We start from the raw sequence: 13,508 nt of genomic DNA on the forward strand, positions 1-13,508 counted from the left end.
TCAGCGGATGAAACGCTAGCATGATATGATATTGCATTGCGAGCAACAAATGGTATATACTGACGGTATCAAGTGTCTTGATGTTTGTGGATTCGATCTATTAGCAAAAGTCTCAACATTAGTCTAGGATATCGCATAGGCTAGATAAAAATGGATCATTGTCCCTGAGCGAAATTGGACCAGTAATTGGGAGTAAAGACTGGAAGAATGTGTGCCTCCGTGTTAAAGACATGCTCTGTAATTTAATCAGTTTTCCAAACACGAGGAGAAAACAAGAGATACGTACGATCGAGTGGAATATGATCTGAGTCATCGAACAGTAGGTAAAGGTATTCTAATCACGACCTTCAGAAACCAAACATGGACCAAAATCAACAATGTTTTCAACTTACTAAGAGTTTCTCCAAGCCAGAAAGTCTCCATTCTATTCAATTGTTTGGGCGGCATCGCCTCTACATCCTCGATACCTGCATAGCCACCCTTCTCTACTCTGCACCACTTTTGGAAAGCCTCGAATATCTGCCAGCCCCAGCGTCTGTATTTTTCATCCCCAGTGATTCGGTAAGCTAGGAAAAGAGACTCAACAGTCTCAGGTCGAAGAATATTTCGACCGTCAATGAGGACACTGTCGCTATGTTTGATATACCAGTCGTCTTCAAGAGACCGATCGTCTGACGATTGGACAAACATGGCAATCTCGGGGGCTAAGCCGCTGTACAGATTATGTTAGATTGGCTATATGTGACGATGTGTAACCATACGTAGCAGTCTCATGAGTCTTTAGACAACTTTCAATAAGTCCCTTGCCCACCAACCAGTCCTCTGTGTCTCTTTCACCCATGTGTTGCCAATCAACTTTCCTTTTACCACCCTCGTTCAAACCCAACAAGAAGGAGCCGCCGAGGAAACAGACGAGATGGTCTTGTTTAGGAACGATTTGCCAAGTTCGAGTTTTGTCTCTTGGGTGAATGGCGGGATGGAGTTCTTGGGTGTAGATAAGGTCAGATTTACGAGTCTGTCCAATTAAATGTTTTTTGATACCGCTCATAGCTTCATCATACATCTGCGTTCATGTCAGCGCCTAGTATCCCAACAAAGAAACGAGAAGCTTGCGTCTCGGTATACAGGCTCCGATCGGTTAGTTTGCAACCATTGCTTAAGCAAGTATTCATAATAGGAGTCACCCCTCGATCCAAGCCTGATCTCGGAGACCACAAACTGGCCGTTCGTGGGACTGAATCATGTTAATGCTTGTTTACGACCTCCAACCCAAACAAACTACATACGAGATGAAAATGGGGGCGATACCATCATGAATAGCCTGACTTTTGATGATTTCTGTAACCTTTTCGGCTTTTTTCCAATATACATAGTCACCCGTGAGATGGCTCAGGTACTTCATCTCGAGCTGCAAACTAGCAGCCTCGGACAAGCTTACAACCCCCTGGTTATCTCTATCTGGAACCCCTTGTCTAGTAGCGAGATTGATTCCAGACCAAGGGAGACCAGTAGGCGAAGAAAAAGCACCAAGAAGCCGTTCGCCCAAATCTATCGCAAAATCGAGATACATAGGTGCGTCGGCACGAATCGAGGGGGAGGTGTGGGTTGAGGTAAGATAGTGTGCAGATAAAAGACCACCCATAAGACGAATAGTCGTTTCAAAAGTGTTGAAAACGGCGTCCTTGTTAAAATCTAGATTATCGCTAATCCAATTTCGAGCTCTCTCATACTCTGGAATCAAGTCCATGATGAGGAGAGAATCAAGGGAATCGATTATTGTATACCCAACGCCGTTAGTATCAGTCAAGTTGTGTCCTGTCTGGCTCAACGGTTGATACTATTAAAGGTATCAGTAAATCTTCCTGACAGGTACACACAACTGACTTCATCTGCGCCAAAAGCGTGCTCCTCTACAGAGGGATATCAGTTGCTATTCTCGCAATCCGAGTACCAATGCTCACCGTAAGCATGCCAGCTCCACTACGGTTTTTCAGCCATAATCTAGATACGCTTTTGAGACAACTTACCTCGAAAGCTTCTTTGACCGCGGATCTTTTTTTTACATCCGCAAAAAGCTTATCCCCTGGAGATAAACTAGGCAGCTCGGAAGTCTTGAGGGATCCAAATTTACTGTAGACGTTCGTCTGCGTGATTGCGCCTTTTGATCTCTCAGTGAGTAATGGAAAAAGAGTCTAGTAAATGATTACCATCAACGATGAACCTACTTCGCGTCACAAAAGACATACCTTGTAGCCAAACCACAACACGGAAGCCAACCCCAGGACGGATAGTATGCGCCTAAATGTATTTAGTATTTGAACCTGTTCGACCTTTTTGTCAATCTATCCCAAGACATGAGCTTATAAACTCCACAAAGAAAAAGACGGCAGCTCTCACATCCTTGCGCTCTATTCTATTTGGGCTTTCGTCTACAGTTGGTTTCTTTTCCCCAGTACGAGCGGCGCGTAAGTGTAGCTGAGCCATTTCTTATTTATTTGTTTTGTGGGTTAATGATAAAAGTAGAAAGTAGAAATAAAAATAGAATAAATGTTCCATTGTTGAGGATGAAAGCGAGCATGCTGTAAGTAAGAAGTGGAGGCATCTCATCTGGTCGAATTCAGGCACGATACACGTCGCGTCGAGTTGAAAAATGATTTATTTTCTTTTCATCTTTTCATTCTGCATTTATAAAAAAAAGTATCACTTGATGGCAGGTAAGACGCTATAGAGAAGGAGTTATGCCTTGATATAGTGTTATGGAGTAGTAAGGACGAAGCCTTCCTTGATACTTGTGTGCTTCAATCGGACACGAAAAGTCATCATCTTCCTCTGGGTGAGCTTGTTCACTTTGTTCCAACTATGGCTTAGGTAAACGGCTGCAGATATCAATTTTCTCTTACCGAAATGGCTCAGTGGCTGCCAAGGCTGATAGGGTTTTTGCGTATAGCTCAACACACCTGAATAAGGTCTAAAGGCGTTATATACCTGCCAATATAGTCAGAGAAAAGACTCAAGTATGCCAGAAAGACAGATATTCTGTCAGCCCGATAATTCCCTCGTAAACATATACATATGCAAGAAGCAGATACAGTTTTATTGCAATATCATTATTTGTTATGAACAAAATATTCGCCCTTGTCACGGCGACACGATACACTTGAGATCTCTACACGTTCATGGCCGTCATTCCACCTCCCAGACCAAGTCCGGCTCCAAGCCCGGAAGCTCCTAGCATCATTGATATTTGTTGTCCTTGCTTACCGCCGCCACTTCCCTTGTGCCCGCTTTCTTTCACAGGTTGCGTTAGGCCAATAAAAGAATGAGCTAGAAGCTGTCCCGCCGTGGGACGCTTTGTGTGATCAATCTCAAAAGTCTTTTGCAGGAAGTCAGCGGCTTCGGATGATATGTCAGAAGGCATTGTCGGGCGGGCAGAAGATCCAATCTATATACTGCTGTTAGTCTATTCATCGGCGTTGTATCACGCAAAAGTTGGCTCACTCTGAAAATAGCTTGCATTTGCGTTAGATCCGCCCAAGGATGAGTCCCTGTTAGCATTTCTACAACAAGGCATCCCACACTCCAAATGTCTGCTTTTGATGTGTATGACGTTTGTTTGACGACTTCTGGTGCCATCCAAAAGACGGATCCTTGAAGGGATGGACGGTTGGCTCGTATACCAGTCATTAGGTCTTAAACATTGTAGTCAGTTTTCGACGAGATGACAAGACAGACAGTTGGTCAACTTACTATTTTCCATCTTTTTACTGATGCCAAAGTCTGAAATTTTGATACCTCCCTTGTTATCCACCAAGATGTTAGCTCCCTTGATATCACGATGGATAATACCTCTTTCGTGAAGGTAATTAAGGCCAGTCACAATCTGGCGTACAAAGTTGCGCACCAAAGCCTCCTCAAATGCGCCATAATTGTTGAGCAAAGCAGCTACGGATCCGCCAGGGACATATTCGAGAAAAATGTTAAGGTGGCTGGTGTCAACCGAAGAATCTGTCGACCACAACAATCAGCAACGGTTTCTCAATCACAAGATAATGACTCGCCAAGATATTGTACAATATTATCATGCTGAAGTTCTTTCAAGAGCTCAATCTCCCTCTCTAACGCATCCAACATACTTTTCTTTCTCTCATCGTTCTTTTGGCTCCCAGTGAAAAGCTCCACTTGCTTGACAGCCATAAGTAAACCCGATTGGGCGTCCATGCCTAGATAAACAGATCCAAAAGATCCAGCACCGATAAGAGCGCCTTTGATCCACTTGATAATACGTTTTGCTAAAAAATCAAATAAGCGACTGAGCCGTATTCGTATGGCCGGCTGTAGAACTCACATCCAGTCGATGTATAGGCCTTGCCTTGCTCTGCAGCATCATCTACACTCGAGTCACTTCCTTCTCGATCACTCTCTTCATTTTCATCCTCTGTACTCCCTTCTTCTTCGGAGCTATCAAACTCGTCTTCACCGCTTTCGTCTTGATTAGCAGTCTTCTTGGCAATCGCACTTGCTGGCTCTTCACCGGATTTAACATCAATAGGCGTAGATGGTAACTGTGACCCATCTCCGGCGCTTACGCCGTCTCTCGTATCATTAGACTGTTCTGCCACAATTGTACTTGCTCTGCGATTCTCTACTTCTGCGGTGATTTCATCAACCGTAAGTAAGCTGGCTGTATCTGAGCGGTCGCGATTCCGTCTGAAATGTGACAATGTCGACATGCGCGAACGAGCAGATCCATTGGAATCACGCCTGCTGCGCAAATTTGCATTGCTCTTCGGTCGCGAAGATGGGCGTTGCGGAGGCGGCGGAGAGGAGTATGCTTGCAAAGAGTCAGCTAGTGAGTCTTGAGAAGGCTCAAAAGGCGGAAGTGAAGGTGGTTGACTACTCGTTGCTGAAAGAGGAGTAAGACGGTTGTTCTGAGCGGCGTTATTTTCTGTAAGAGGAAGAGCTTTCTTGAAAGCGTTTGCCCCGCTACTGAGCCTAAGCATACTATGTCTGGCCTTCTCTACGTCGCTCTTTTTTGCTGAAGGGAAATAGTCGGCAAGATGGTTTGATATGAGTTCACTAGGTGGTCGATGGCCGAAAAAGTTGTACATTGATTTCTTCCTGTTAGCAAACACAGATCCAGATGAGCTTCGAGCAGCGGTAGGCGAGGGAATTATATCGGGTGATACGTAGGCACCTAAACCAGACATGACGCTGATCATGCTAGCTCGATTTGTATGTTTATTTGATGAAGAGTATAATGGGTTAGGAGCAAGGCGATCCACCGGCGTAATAGATGGTTTGGAATCTTGGACAATACCTAGACGAGGTCCAGTAAAGATAGTAGGCGAAGAAGGGGACATTGGTGGCGGAGGTATATCACCAAAGAACTCGTGTATATTCTTGCGTCTTTGCGATTTATTACGTGTTCGGTGAAGGAATAAATTTCTATCTCGAACTTCAGTGCCATCGCGATGAGCCAGACACATCTTAAGCAAGCTATTTTCGGAGAGTGGTTTTGCTAAACAAGCAAATGAGTTATATAGATATGTAGTGACCGCGGCATCACTTACCATCATCAGATGGATTGCTCTCTACATATACACCCCAACCGTCAATTTCCAAACTTGCATCACTTCCATCCTCGCTCTCCGTGTCCAGGTTCGCTTGCATTCCAGTGCCCCACTTTCCAAACTTTTTCAAAGCTCGTTCCAAAATCTCCACTCCCGTAGTGACTTGAGAGACGTTGACGGTTCGGATTGTCCCATCCTCTCCACTGACAAATTTGACAAGCTGACGACGGAGGTCTTCCAGTGATGGCGCAGGACCACTTCCTGATGGACCTCCAGCAGCACCAGTCTTGGCTCTTGGGCCGAAGCGATCAACAGTTGATGGGATTGATTGGCTATGTGAGACACTAGAAGAACTTTCCGCAGTATTGGATCGCTTAGGCTGGTCGTCCTGCTTGGGAACAGCAAATGGATGCCTATCGGTTAAGGAAGGGTGTTTTGGAAGGGAATGGCTTGTGAATTTGGACCTTGTAGGGCTAGTCTGCGTCTGTGCCGTAGCCGGCCGATTTGGAGAGCGACGTCCAGTATCTCGCTGTGGAGGAGCCCGAAGGTTAATATGAGAACTTTGAGCATTTGGGTGAGGCACCGTGGATTGAGAATGAGGGAGGTGAGTATTTTGCTGAACAGGCGTACGCAGATCACTGTGGCTCTGTAGAGCTGTATTCTGGTACGCTTGAGGAAGTTTCTTTGATGAGCTATAGTGCTGAAGGTCCAGAGGAGGCGGTCTAGAGACCGCTGTTCGCTTTTCTACGTTGGTAGCCGATGGGCTAGATTTCACCGATCGTACAGGTTCAATTCTGCCACGGTTCATGGGCACTGAAACGTAATCTAAGCGCTCATCTGAGAATACAGAAGGAGAAACAGAAGCAGAATTTGTAAACCCAGACTCTGAAGCACGCCGCCTGAGGTCTTTGATTCCACCCATGAGCTTCATCCGCTCTCCAATCTTGCTGATTCCCATCTCCTTTAAGTTAGTAGCATCCAGATCCAGGAGAATCTTTCCACTGATATTGTTTTTTTCAAACGCATAAAAATGTTGGCCACATTTGAAGAGTTCCAGAAACTCCGATATTTGCTCTGCCTCCCATTGATCAAGATATGTTGAGAATGGCTGGCCTTGAGGTGGTTTCAAGAGAGGAGGAGTAACGGGACGGATGCGATAGCCGGATGAGCGGGATAAAGCTGGCGATGGAGGGCGATGCAGACGGTCCTGGGTAATCATTTCGGCAGCACCCTCCAAGCTGCTCGTGTTGATAGAAATATAATAAAATGTAAACAATGATATAAAACAAAGAACAAGAACTTATTGGTTCGGGACGGAATCAATATTAAATTCAATAGATTGAATGTGCCTAGATATGACATGGTACGATAATTATCTTTTCTTTTTTTTATGACTTTTCTTTTTATAACTTTTACGTTTCTTCAATCGGATCAAAATGGTTGCCATTAGCCCAGATAACGATGGGCACTCTTATATCCGCTCAGGAGCTGCAGGTGGTGGGAATTCAGCAGATATAAAGGCTGCAAGAAGGGCTCGTTTTGAAAAAGTATTTGATCAGATTGCTGAGGAGCTCTTGGCCTATGTTAAGGGTGAGGGTATGCCCAAGGACGCTGTCGAGTGGTACCAGAAGGTAAGACAGATTCTCTCTTGACAGATGTCTCCTCTTCTATACGTTTAAGTGCTGACACGTAGAAAGGTGCTCTACCACAACACCCCTGGTGGTACGCAAATGCTTCTTTGTCTTAGAGGTTTAAGGCGAGCTTAGATTGATGTATTTCAGGCAAACTCAATCGCGGAATGTCTGTCGTTGACACTGTCGAAATTCTCAAAGGTCGGGATCTAAACGAGGAGGAGTATGTCAAGGCTGCAATCCTTGGTTGGTGTGTTGAGCTTGTAAGTAGAGTTCTTCCTGGCCTGTGCTAATATCGCTCAGCTACAAGCATACTTTTTGGTTGCAGATGACATTATGGACCAGAGCGTTACTCGCCGAGGTCAACCATGTTGGTACAAGATGGTCAGTGTGTCACATTTTGACATCAAGTCAGTAATGGCCAACATTGTCCATGTAGCCCAATGTAGGCAACATTGCTATCAATGACGCATTCATGCTAGAGGCCGCTATTTATTACCTCCTCAAGAAACACTTTAGAAGCGAGAAATATTATGTTGATTTGATGGAACTGTTCCTTGAGACTACCTTTCAGACTGAGCTTGGTCAATTGGTCGATCTAATCACTGCACCCGAGGATCATGTAGACCTGAATAAGTTTTCTCTTGAGAAGTAGGTTGTGGGTCCACGTTTTGCATCATTACTGATACAATTCAAGGCACCACCTCATTGTCGTCTACAAGACTGCCTTTTACTCTTTTTACCTTCCTGTTGCCCTTGCGATGCGTATGGTAAGTCATATCTACGCGATCGGAACGAATCACCAATTTCTCTCTACAGTCGGGCATTGAAGACAAAGATGCCTATGACCTTGCTGTGAAAATTCTCATTCCTCTCGGTGAATACTTCCAGGTACAGGACGATTACCTTGATTGCTATGGCAAGCCTGAACACATTGGTAAGATTGGAACCGACATCCTTGTAAGCTGATATATCTCAATACTGGGACTACTGTTCATGCTATCCTCATAGGACAACAAATGTTCTTGGAATGTTAACACTGCTCTCGCTTACGCTACTCCTGAACAACGCAAGATTCTCGACGAAAATTATGGCCGCAAAGACAGCGCTTGTGAAGCCCGAGTCAAAGAACTCTTTTCCCAAGCTCCCATTTCTATCCCTCAACGTTTCGAAAAGTATGAAAAGGATAGTTATGAGAAGCTCAACACATTGATTGGGGAAGTAGATGAAGAAAAGACTGGTTTAAAGAAGGAGGTGTTTAAAAGTTTCTTGGCCAAGGTCTACAAGAGGTCAAAGTAGAGCTAGATAGTGATGATGTATGCATGTAGAACCTTCTTGGGTTATAATGTCACACTTTGAGCTGTCCTGCGCCTACGACGTTTCTTCTTTGGGTTAATGATCTTTGTTCCCATACAATTGAATTCTTTAATGTCCAAAAATATCATCAACGTCTTTCTTCTTTCATCAATCAATCTTTGAGACTCGAATTCCATGATATTATGTGCCATCTCTTCTTGGTCCAAAATTGTTGATGACGAGCTCTTTTGAGGTAAATGACGAGCGTTATTGTTCGTTGTGGCACCTGCGTTCACAGTCGTTCAAAGTGTAGAAACGGATGAAGAGAGATCAAAGACTGGATATCTACGAGTCAAACGAAACGACTTTGGGCGCATTGTTGATGGTTTGATAGAAGGGAAACCTGGTTTGAAACAAGCTAAAGTGGTATATATATAAGATGGAAACATCGTGCGGAATGATACGGAGTAGTACATGGCTGGCTCCTTAGGGTGAAGGTTTCTTATGTAGTTGCAAGCGAATCAACTAAAGTACATGATGAGAGGAAGGCATATATCAAGAGAAGGGTCGCTTTTTTGTCTTTCCTCTGTTGTTTCAATGGAAAGACAACAAGCGAAACAATGTACAATAGTTCTTGAGGCAAACTCAGGCGAGACTGACAAAAGTTTGCGATATGCTGAAGGAGAAAGAGAAAAAGATGTCGTATATAGTAAGTTTCTTATATGTTCCTCGGCATGCAAACCTTTCATCCTATCGACGTGCCTTGAGATTTTGAATCGTTGAAAGTTAAAGGTCTGCAATAGTGACAAGACTATCATACCAAGTCTCAACTTACTAAAAGTTTGGTGCAACTGATTGGGATGGAAACCAAACCACCATATTATCTGTACGGTTTCACTGGTAGCCTCTTGATGTCTGATGCAGGTGGCAGCCAAATCATCCTTACAGATGTACATTTCTGACCATACTGATCATACTGCCCTTATCTTCTGGATCAGTACTCTTGTCCACAGTTAGGCAGCAATGTCAACGACCTTTCTATATCCCCTCTAGGAGTAGGTGATGGCGAATTCGTTCGCTCTCTCTCCACCTTAATTCTTTTTGCTTGATGCCCCTCTGCACGAGGTGTCAAAAGCGTTTCTGCATAAACAGGCAACGCACGCCGCTTAGTAGGTGTATGGCAAACCTGATGGGTATGTTGTCTGGGCCTTTCAAGAGAGATGGGCGTTGGAGGAAGGGCAGAAGTCGATAGGGTCTTTCGCTTTTTTGGCGTGCTTGGAGTGTTTTCCGTAGGTTTCGCTTCTACCGGCGAACAGAAAGAAAATTCTGGTTTATCCAAATACCCTATGAACCTCTGCACATCCCCTTGCACCCACACATCAAATACGCCTTCCCACTCGCTCGCTTTACTAGGCGGTTCTTCATTTACAAACACAGTCTTGATCTCTTGATATACTCTTCTCTTGCCTTTTCTAGCCTTTACAGCTTTGGACATCTCTCTTACTACACGCTTCACGCCAGGGACGCTCAAACTGGTCCCACACACGAGGAGATAGTCAACGGACTTCAAGTCCCTAGCCACCGCCTTACCAATCAACTCGCCCTCAGAGTGTTCCTCACCGTAAAGTACCACACTTGCTCTTAAGAAACCACCCTTATGGGACCGTTCAGAGAGAGCTGAACGAATCGATGACTCGAGCTGACACGTTGGACATGGAATCAGTGATGCCGGAAGCGGGAGATAAGGAGGTAGAGGAAAGCGAGTGGAACAGAGGGTACAGTGTAATGTCGACAACAAGCCATGAAGAGGGATGACCTTTGGTTCATAATCATCCATGGCCTCTCTACCCTTGCCCATTTCAGGTATATCGAGCAAAGTCAAAGAGCTCTTTCCGTTGATCTTTTTCCTAGACATCTTCCGCTTGCCTGGTGGTATGCCAGCAGTTAATCCTGCCTTCTCCTCCAGCCCGTCAATGTTTTGCGTATAACATCGAGACAGACGACCTTCCTGGTCCAAACTAGACAAATATTTGTGAAACGGAGTTGGAGGGGCTAACAAGGAAAGAGAAGAGAGATACGTGATTAACTCGTGGTGTTTAGCAGCCAGTGTATGATGCTACATCGCCGTCACACATCAGTATGTTCATCTTGAAATGAAACAACCGCTTACAGCAAGACATCGGACATGAAACAAGTCTTTGACGGAGTACCCGCCTCTTGAATTTTCGTTAAAGAGACCTGAAACCGATCTAAAATCGGGAATAGCAGCAGCAGTAGATACTCCAGCACCTTGATAGCTCAACCATCAGCTTTTACAAACTATGCGAGACATAATACTTACCAGAAACGATGACAATACGTTTACTCTTGTGCAGGCAGAGGATAACTTGTCGTAATGTATCTTCTGCATCAGCTGCTCGCGAAGCAAAAGATGTTACAATTGGCTTAGAAGGGCCAGCCTCCTGAGAATCGAGCTGTATGCTAAGAGTCATTATAGCTTTGTAACTGAAAGAATTAGAAAAGGTTTGAGAGATTGTTGGTTGAATGAGAATGTTAGATGGCGGATTCAGAATGGACCCTGATTTTCTAATGTTCAAAGGAGGATCCGAATATTCTATTAGAATATTTCCTAATTAAATCTATCGGAATTTAGAATGTGTGGTGGGTAATTCTAACTAGTCAATCACTTGCAAACCGATAATATAAACACCCTTGTTGCATAGAATACGCTACGGAATGATAACCCAGCGAGCGAATGTTATGTACAAAGAAATGGAGAGACTAGAAAGCAAATAACCCAGCTAATGTAAAGGAAAAGATGTAAAAGCATAGTATACTCGTCGAGTATGGTTTCAACAACGTGAATATAGTTAAAATATGGGTCAACTATGTGATAGATGGTGCGTCCATTCCTTGGAACCAAACGTACGTAGGGCCCAATGACAACTTTTGCGTTTTTAGTTTTCGCACAATCATTCTACATATACACAATGGCACGAATAATTAGAGGATAGCCATGTCTCGTAGAGTGTTTTTCAGAATCGTATCCTGTCCCATTGTTAGCCGTTTGCAAGAGAGACTTGAAATTACACACTTGAGATGCAGACATGACCACCTTGACGTTCTGTCTGTCGACTGCTGTCGTTACATGGCAATAAATTTCTTTTGTTGGGATTCTGTTTAGTGACCTGAACCGGAGTTTGAAATAGTCGACAGCATCCACGTAAGAATATGGCTTTCCTTCAAAATCGGGAAAGTGTTGATGGAGTTGTTGATCGGGGTCCTGAATTTTTTGTTGCAAGAGATCAACCTTGTTGAGGAACAAAATCTGAGAATGGTCAGTGATAGCCAGGGCTTGATGTACCTACAATTGAAGACTTTGTGAACCACTGCGAGTTGCAGATGGAACTAAACAATGTCAAAGCTTCCTGCATACCATTCGATTCTACAAAGATGGTCAATGAAAAATAGACACATGGCTTTGAAACTTGCCTCGATCTTCTATCAAGCATGAGTTGTAATCCGAAAGGGCTACCAAGAAAAGGATGGCAGTAACATTTTCTAATATTCCATCAGCTACATCCATCGACAAGCACACCGAACACACCAAAGCACGATGCCCACTTTCGTCTCTCAGATCTCTGTCCTCCGACATCAAACAACCTAAACACATTTCCTTGAATAGGAAACCTCGTTTCGGTGATACCTATAATGCCTGGTTGATACACCATCCTGTACTTAATTTCGATAAATCTTACCAGTTGTCTTGCTCCTAACGCGCAGAATATCATCATTGGTAGGCGTAAAGTCGGATTGAAACAGCCTATCAAGGTCCGTATAAAAGTATGGCATATTTTCTGCCAATGCAAACTCATTCCCCCTATTGTAGCATTGCTGCACCCCTGGGTCTTTCCAGAGGCTTTTGAGAGCAACAAGATATTTAGGAGGATACGGTTCATGGGTGTTGATCGGAGGCTCAGCGTCAACGAGTGAGATATATCTCCTGTTCTGTGGGAGAACAGCGAGACCCAATTCATCCATCACATCAATAATAGTTCGCATGCCGCCGACAATATTTGAAAAAGTCAACTTTCTGCAATAATGTTAGTTGACACACAATCCGTCGGCAAAAAAAACATGCCGATAGTCTTCAATCTCGTCAGGCTCAAACGGCCGATTATGTATCAATCGCATCTGCTTCAAGCTGCTCCAGAATCAGCATGGCCACGCTTCATTCTCATGGATCGACGAGCGCCTCACATGGTTGACTTGCCGCTAGCACCCGCCCCCAACAGCAGCAACTTGACCTCCCTTGCCATCCGTTTCTCATCCTGCAATGATCAAGAATGGTCAGCCATTTGCCTTTAGCCCGCTCCTTTGGACCGGATGACGCATCGATGGCCGCCTGAAGCAAAGACACTCACCTCTCTGAGGCTTTTATCAATTTCTCTGCTTCGGGCGTCAGCAGTAGGGTCACCGGAGTCAGGTGACGATATGCAACTGCCCATTTTGCCAGTCGATTTTTTTCGTCCAAAAGGCTGCGACACCGTGTTATGATCTGGCAGTTGGTAACGAAAAGAGCTAGCAGAGGATTTATCTATACAAGATAGATATGTGAAGATAAATAGTGAACGCTGTTACGCCTCTGGCTTGTGTGTGTATGGTGAAACGTTTGTCTGCGGATTGCTCTTGTCCTTTTTTCCGAGCTCCGTCTCTTGCCAGATAACGTTTGTACTGTCACTCTGTCGTCTCGCTCACCAGCCTTGGTTGAATAGTATTTGTTGAAAAAAGATAAGTTACCGAAAGAAAAAACAAAAAGAGAAGTTGAGAGAGAGTTGCAAAAGAAAGAAAGAAAAGAATTAATTGCGATTTTAATTATATTTATATCTCGAAAATAAGGTGGAGGTGTCCGAGCGCAGAAGAAATCTGGAGCCCGAAATCGGATATTTAACTTTGTTGGATTGTATGTCTTTTCTACGTTCCTTTATTTAATTTTCTATTCATTTACTTT

General features: G+C 44.2%; 5 protein-coding genes across 5 annotated transcripts; 1 reads left to right on the top strand and 4 right to left on the bottom strand.

The window, feature by feature from the left end:
* Positions 1-155: 155 nt before the first annotated feature.
* On the bottom strand, positions 156-2,484 carry L203_105410 (uncharacterized protein; the record flags this gene model as incomplete). Its single annotated transcript, XM_066214777.1, has 11 exons — positions 156-235; positions 287-334; positions 393-712; positions 762-1,063; positions 1,114-1,234; positions 1,287-1,837; positions 1,885-1,910; positions 1,962-1,980; positions 2,028-2,192; positions 2,247-2,342; positions 2,398-2,484. 11 exons carry the CDS (start codon positions 2,482-2,484, stop codon positions 156-158), a joined length of 1,815 nt encoding a protein of 604 aa, XP_066070874.1.
* A 682-nt stretch (positions 2,485-3,166) lies between these two features.
* On the bottom strand, positions 3,167-6,789 carry L203_105411 (uncharacterized protein; the record flags this gene model as incomplete). Its single annotated transcript, XM_066214778.1, has 6 exons — positions 3,167-3,442; positions 3,499-3,689; positions 3,748-4,005; positions 4,059-4,289; positions 4,346-5,518; positions 5,571-6,789. The coding sequence occupies 6 exons, from the start codon at positions 6,787-6,789 to the stop codon at positions 3,167-3,169; spliced, it is 3,348 nt and encodes a 1,115-aa protein (XP_066070875.1).
* A 217-nt stretch (positions 6,790-7,006) lies between these two features.
* Positions 7,007-8,500, top strand: L203_105412 (uncharacterized protein; the record flags this gene model as incomplete). Its single annotated transcript, XM_066214779.1, has 8 exons — positions 7,007-7,201; positions 7,268-7,292; positions 7,352-7,464; positions 7,547-7,585; positions 7,641-7,852; positions 7,899-7,971; positions 8,021-8,161; positions 8,213-8,500. 8 exons carry the CDS (start codon positions 7,007-7,009, stop codon positions 8,498-8,500), a joined length of 1,086 nt encoding a protein of 361 aa, XP_066070876.1.
* A 991-nt stretch (positions 8,501-9,491) lies between these two features.
* Positions 9,492-10,989, bottom strand: L203_105413 (uncharacterized protein; the record flags this gene model as incomplete). Its single annotated transcript, XM_066214780.1, has 3 exons — positions 9,492-10,613; positions 10,668-10,786; positions 10,839-10,989. 3 exons carry the CDS (start codon positions 10,987-10,989, stop codon positions 9,492-9,494), a joined length of 1,392 nt encoding a protein of 463 aa, XP_066070877.1.
* A 511-nt stretch (positions 10,990-11,500) lies between these two features.
* On the bottom strand, positions 11,501-13,005 carry L203_105414 (uncharacterized protein; the record flags this gene model as incomplete). Its single annotated transcript, XM_066214781.1, has 9 exons — positions 11,501-11,545; positions 11,592-11,807; positions 11,866-11,942; positions 11,990-12,058; positions 12,105-12,203; positions 12,256-12,590; positions 12,639-12,701; positions 12,758-12,828; positions 12,922-13,005. 9 exons carry the CDS (start codon positions 13,003-13,005, stop codon positions 11,501-11,503), a joined length of 1,059 nt encoding a protein of 352 aa, XP_066070878.1.
* Positions 13,006-13,508: the final 503 nt, after the last annotated feature.

The sequence above is a fragment of the Cryptococcus depauperatus genome, chromosome 7, assembly GCF_001720195.1.
Source record: "Cryptococcus depauperatus CBS 7841 chromosome 7, complete sequence".
NCBI lineage: Eukaryota > Fungi > Basidiomycota > Tremellomycetes > Tremellales > Cryptococcaceae > Cryptococcus > Cryptococcus depauperatus.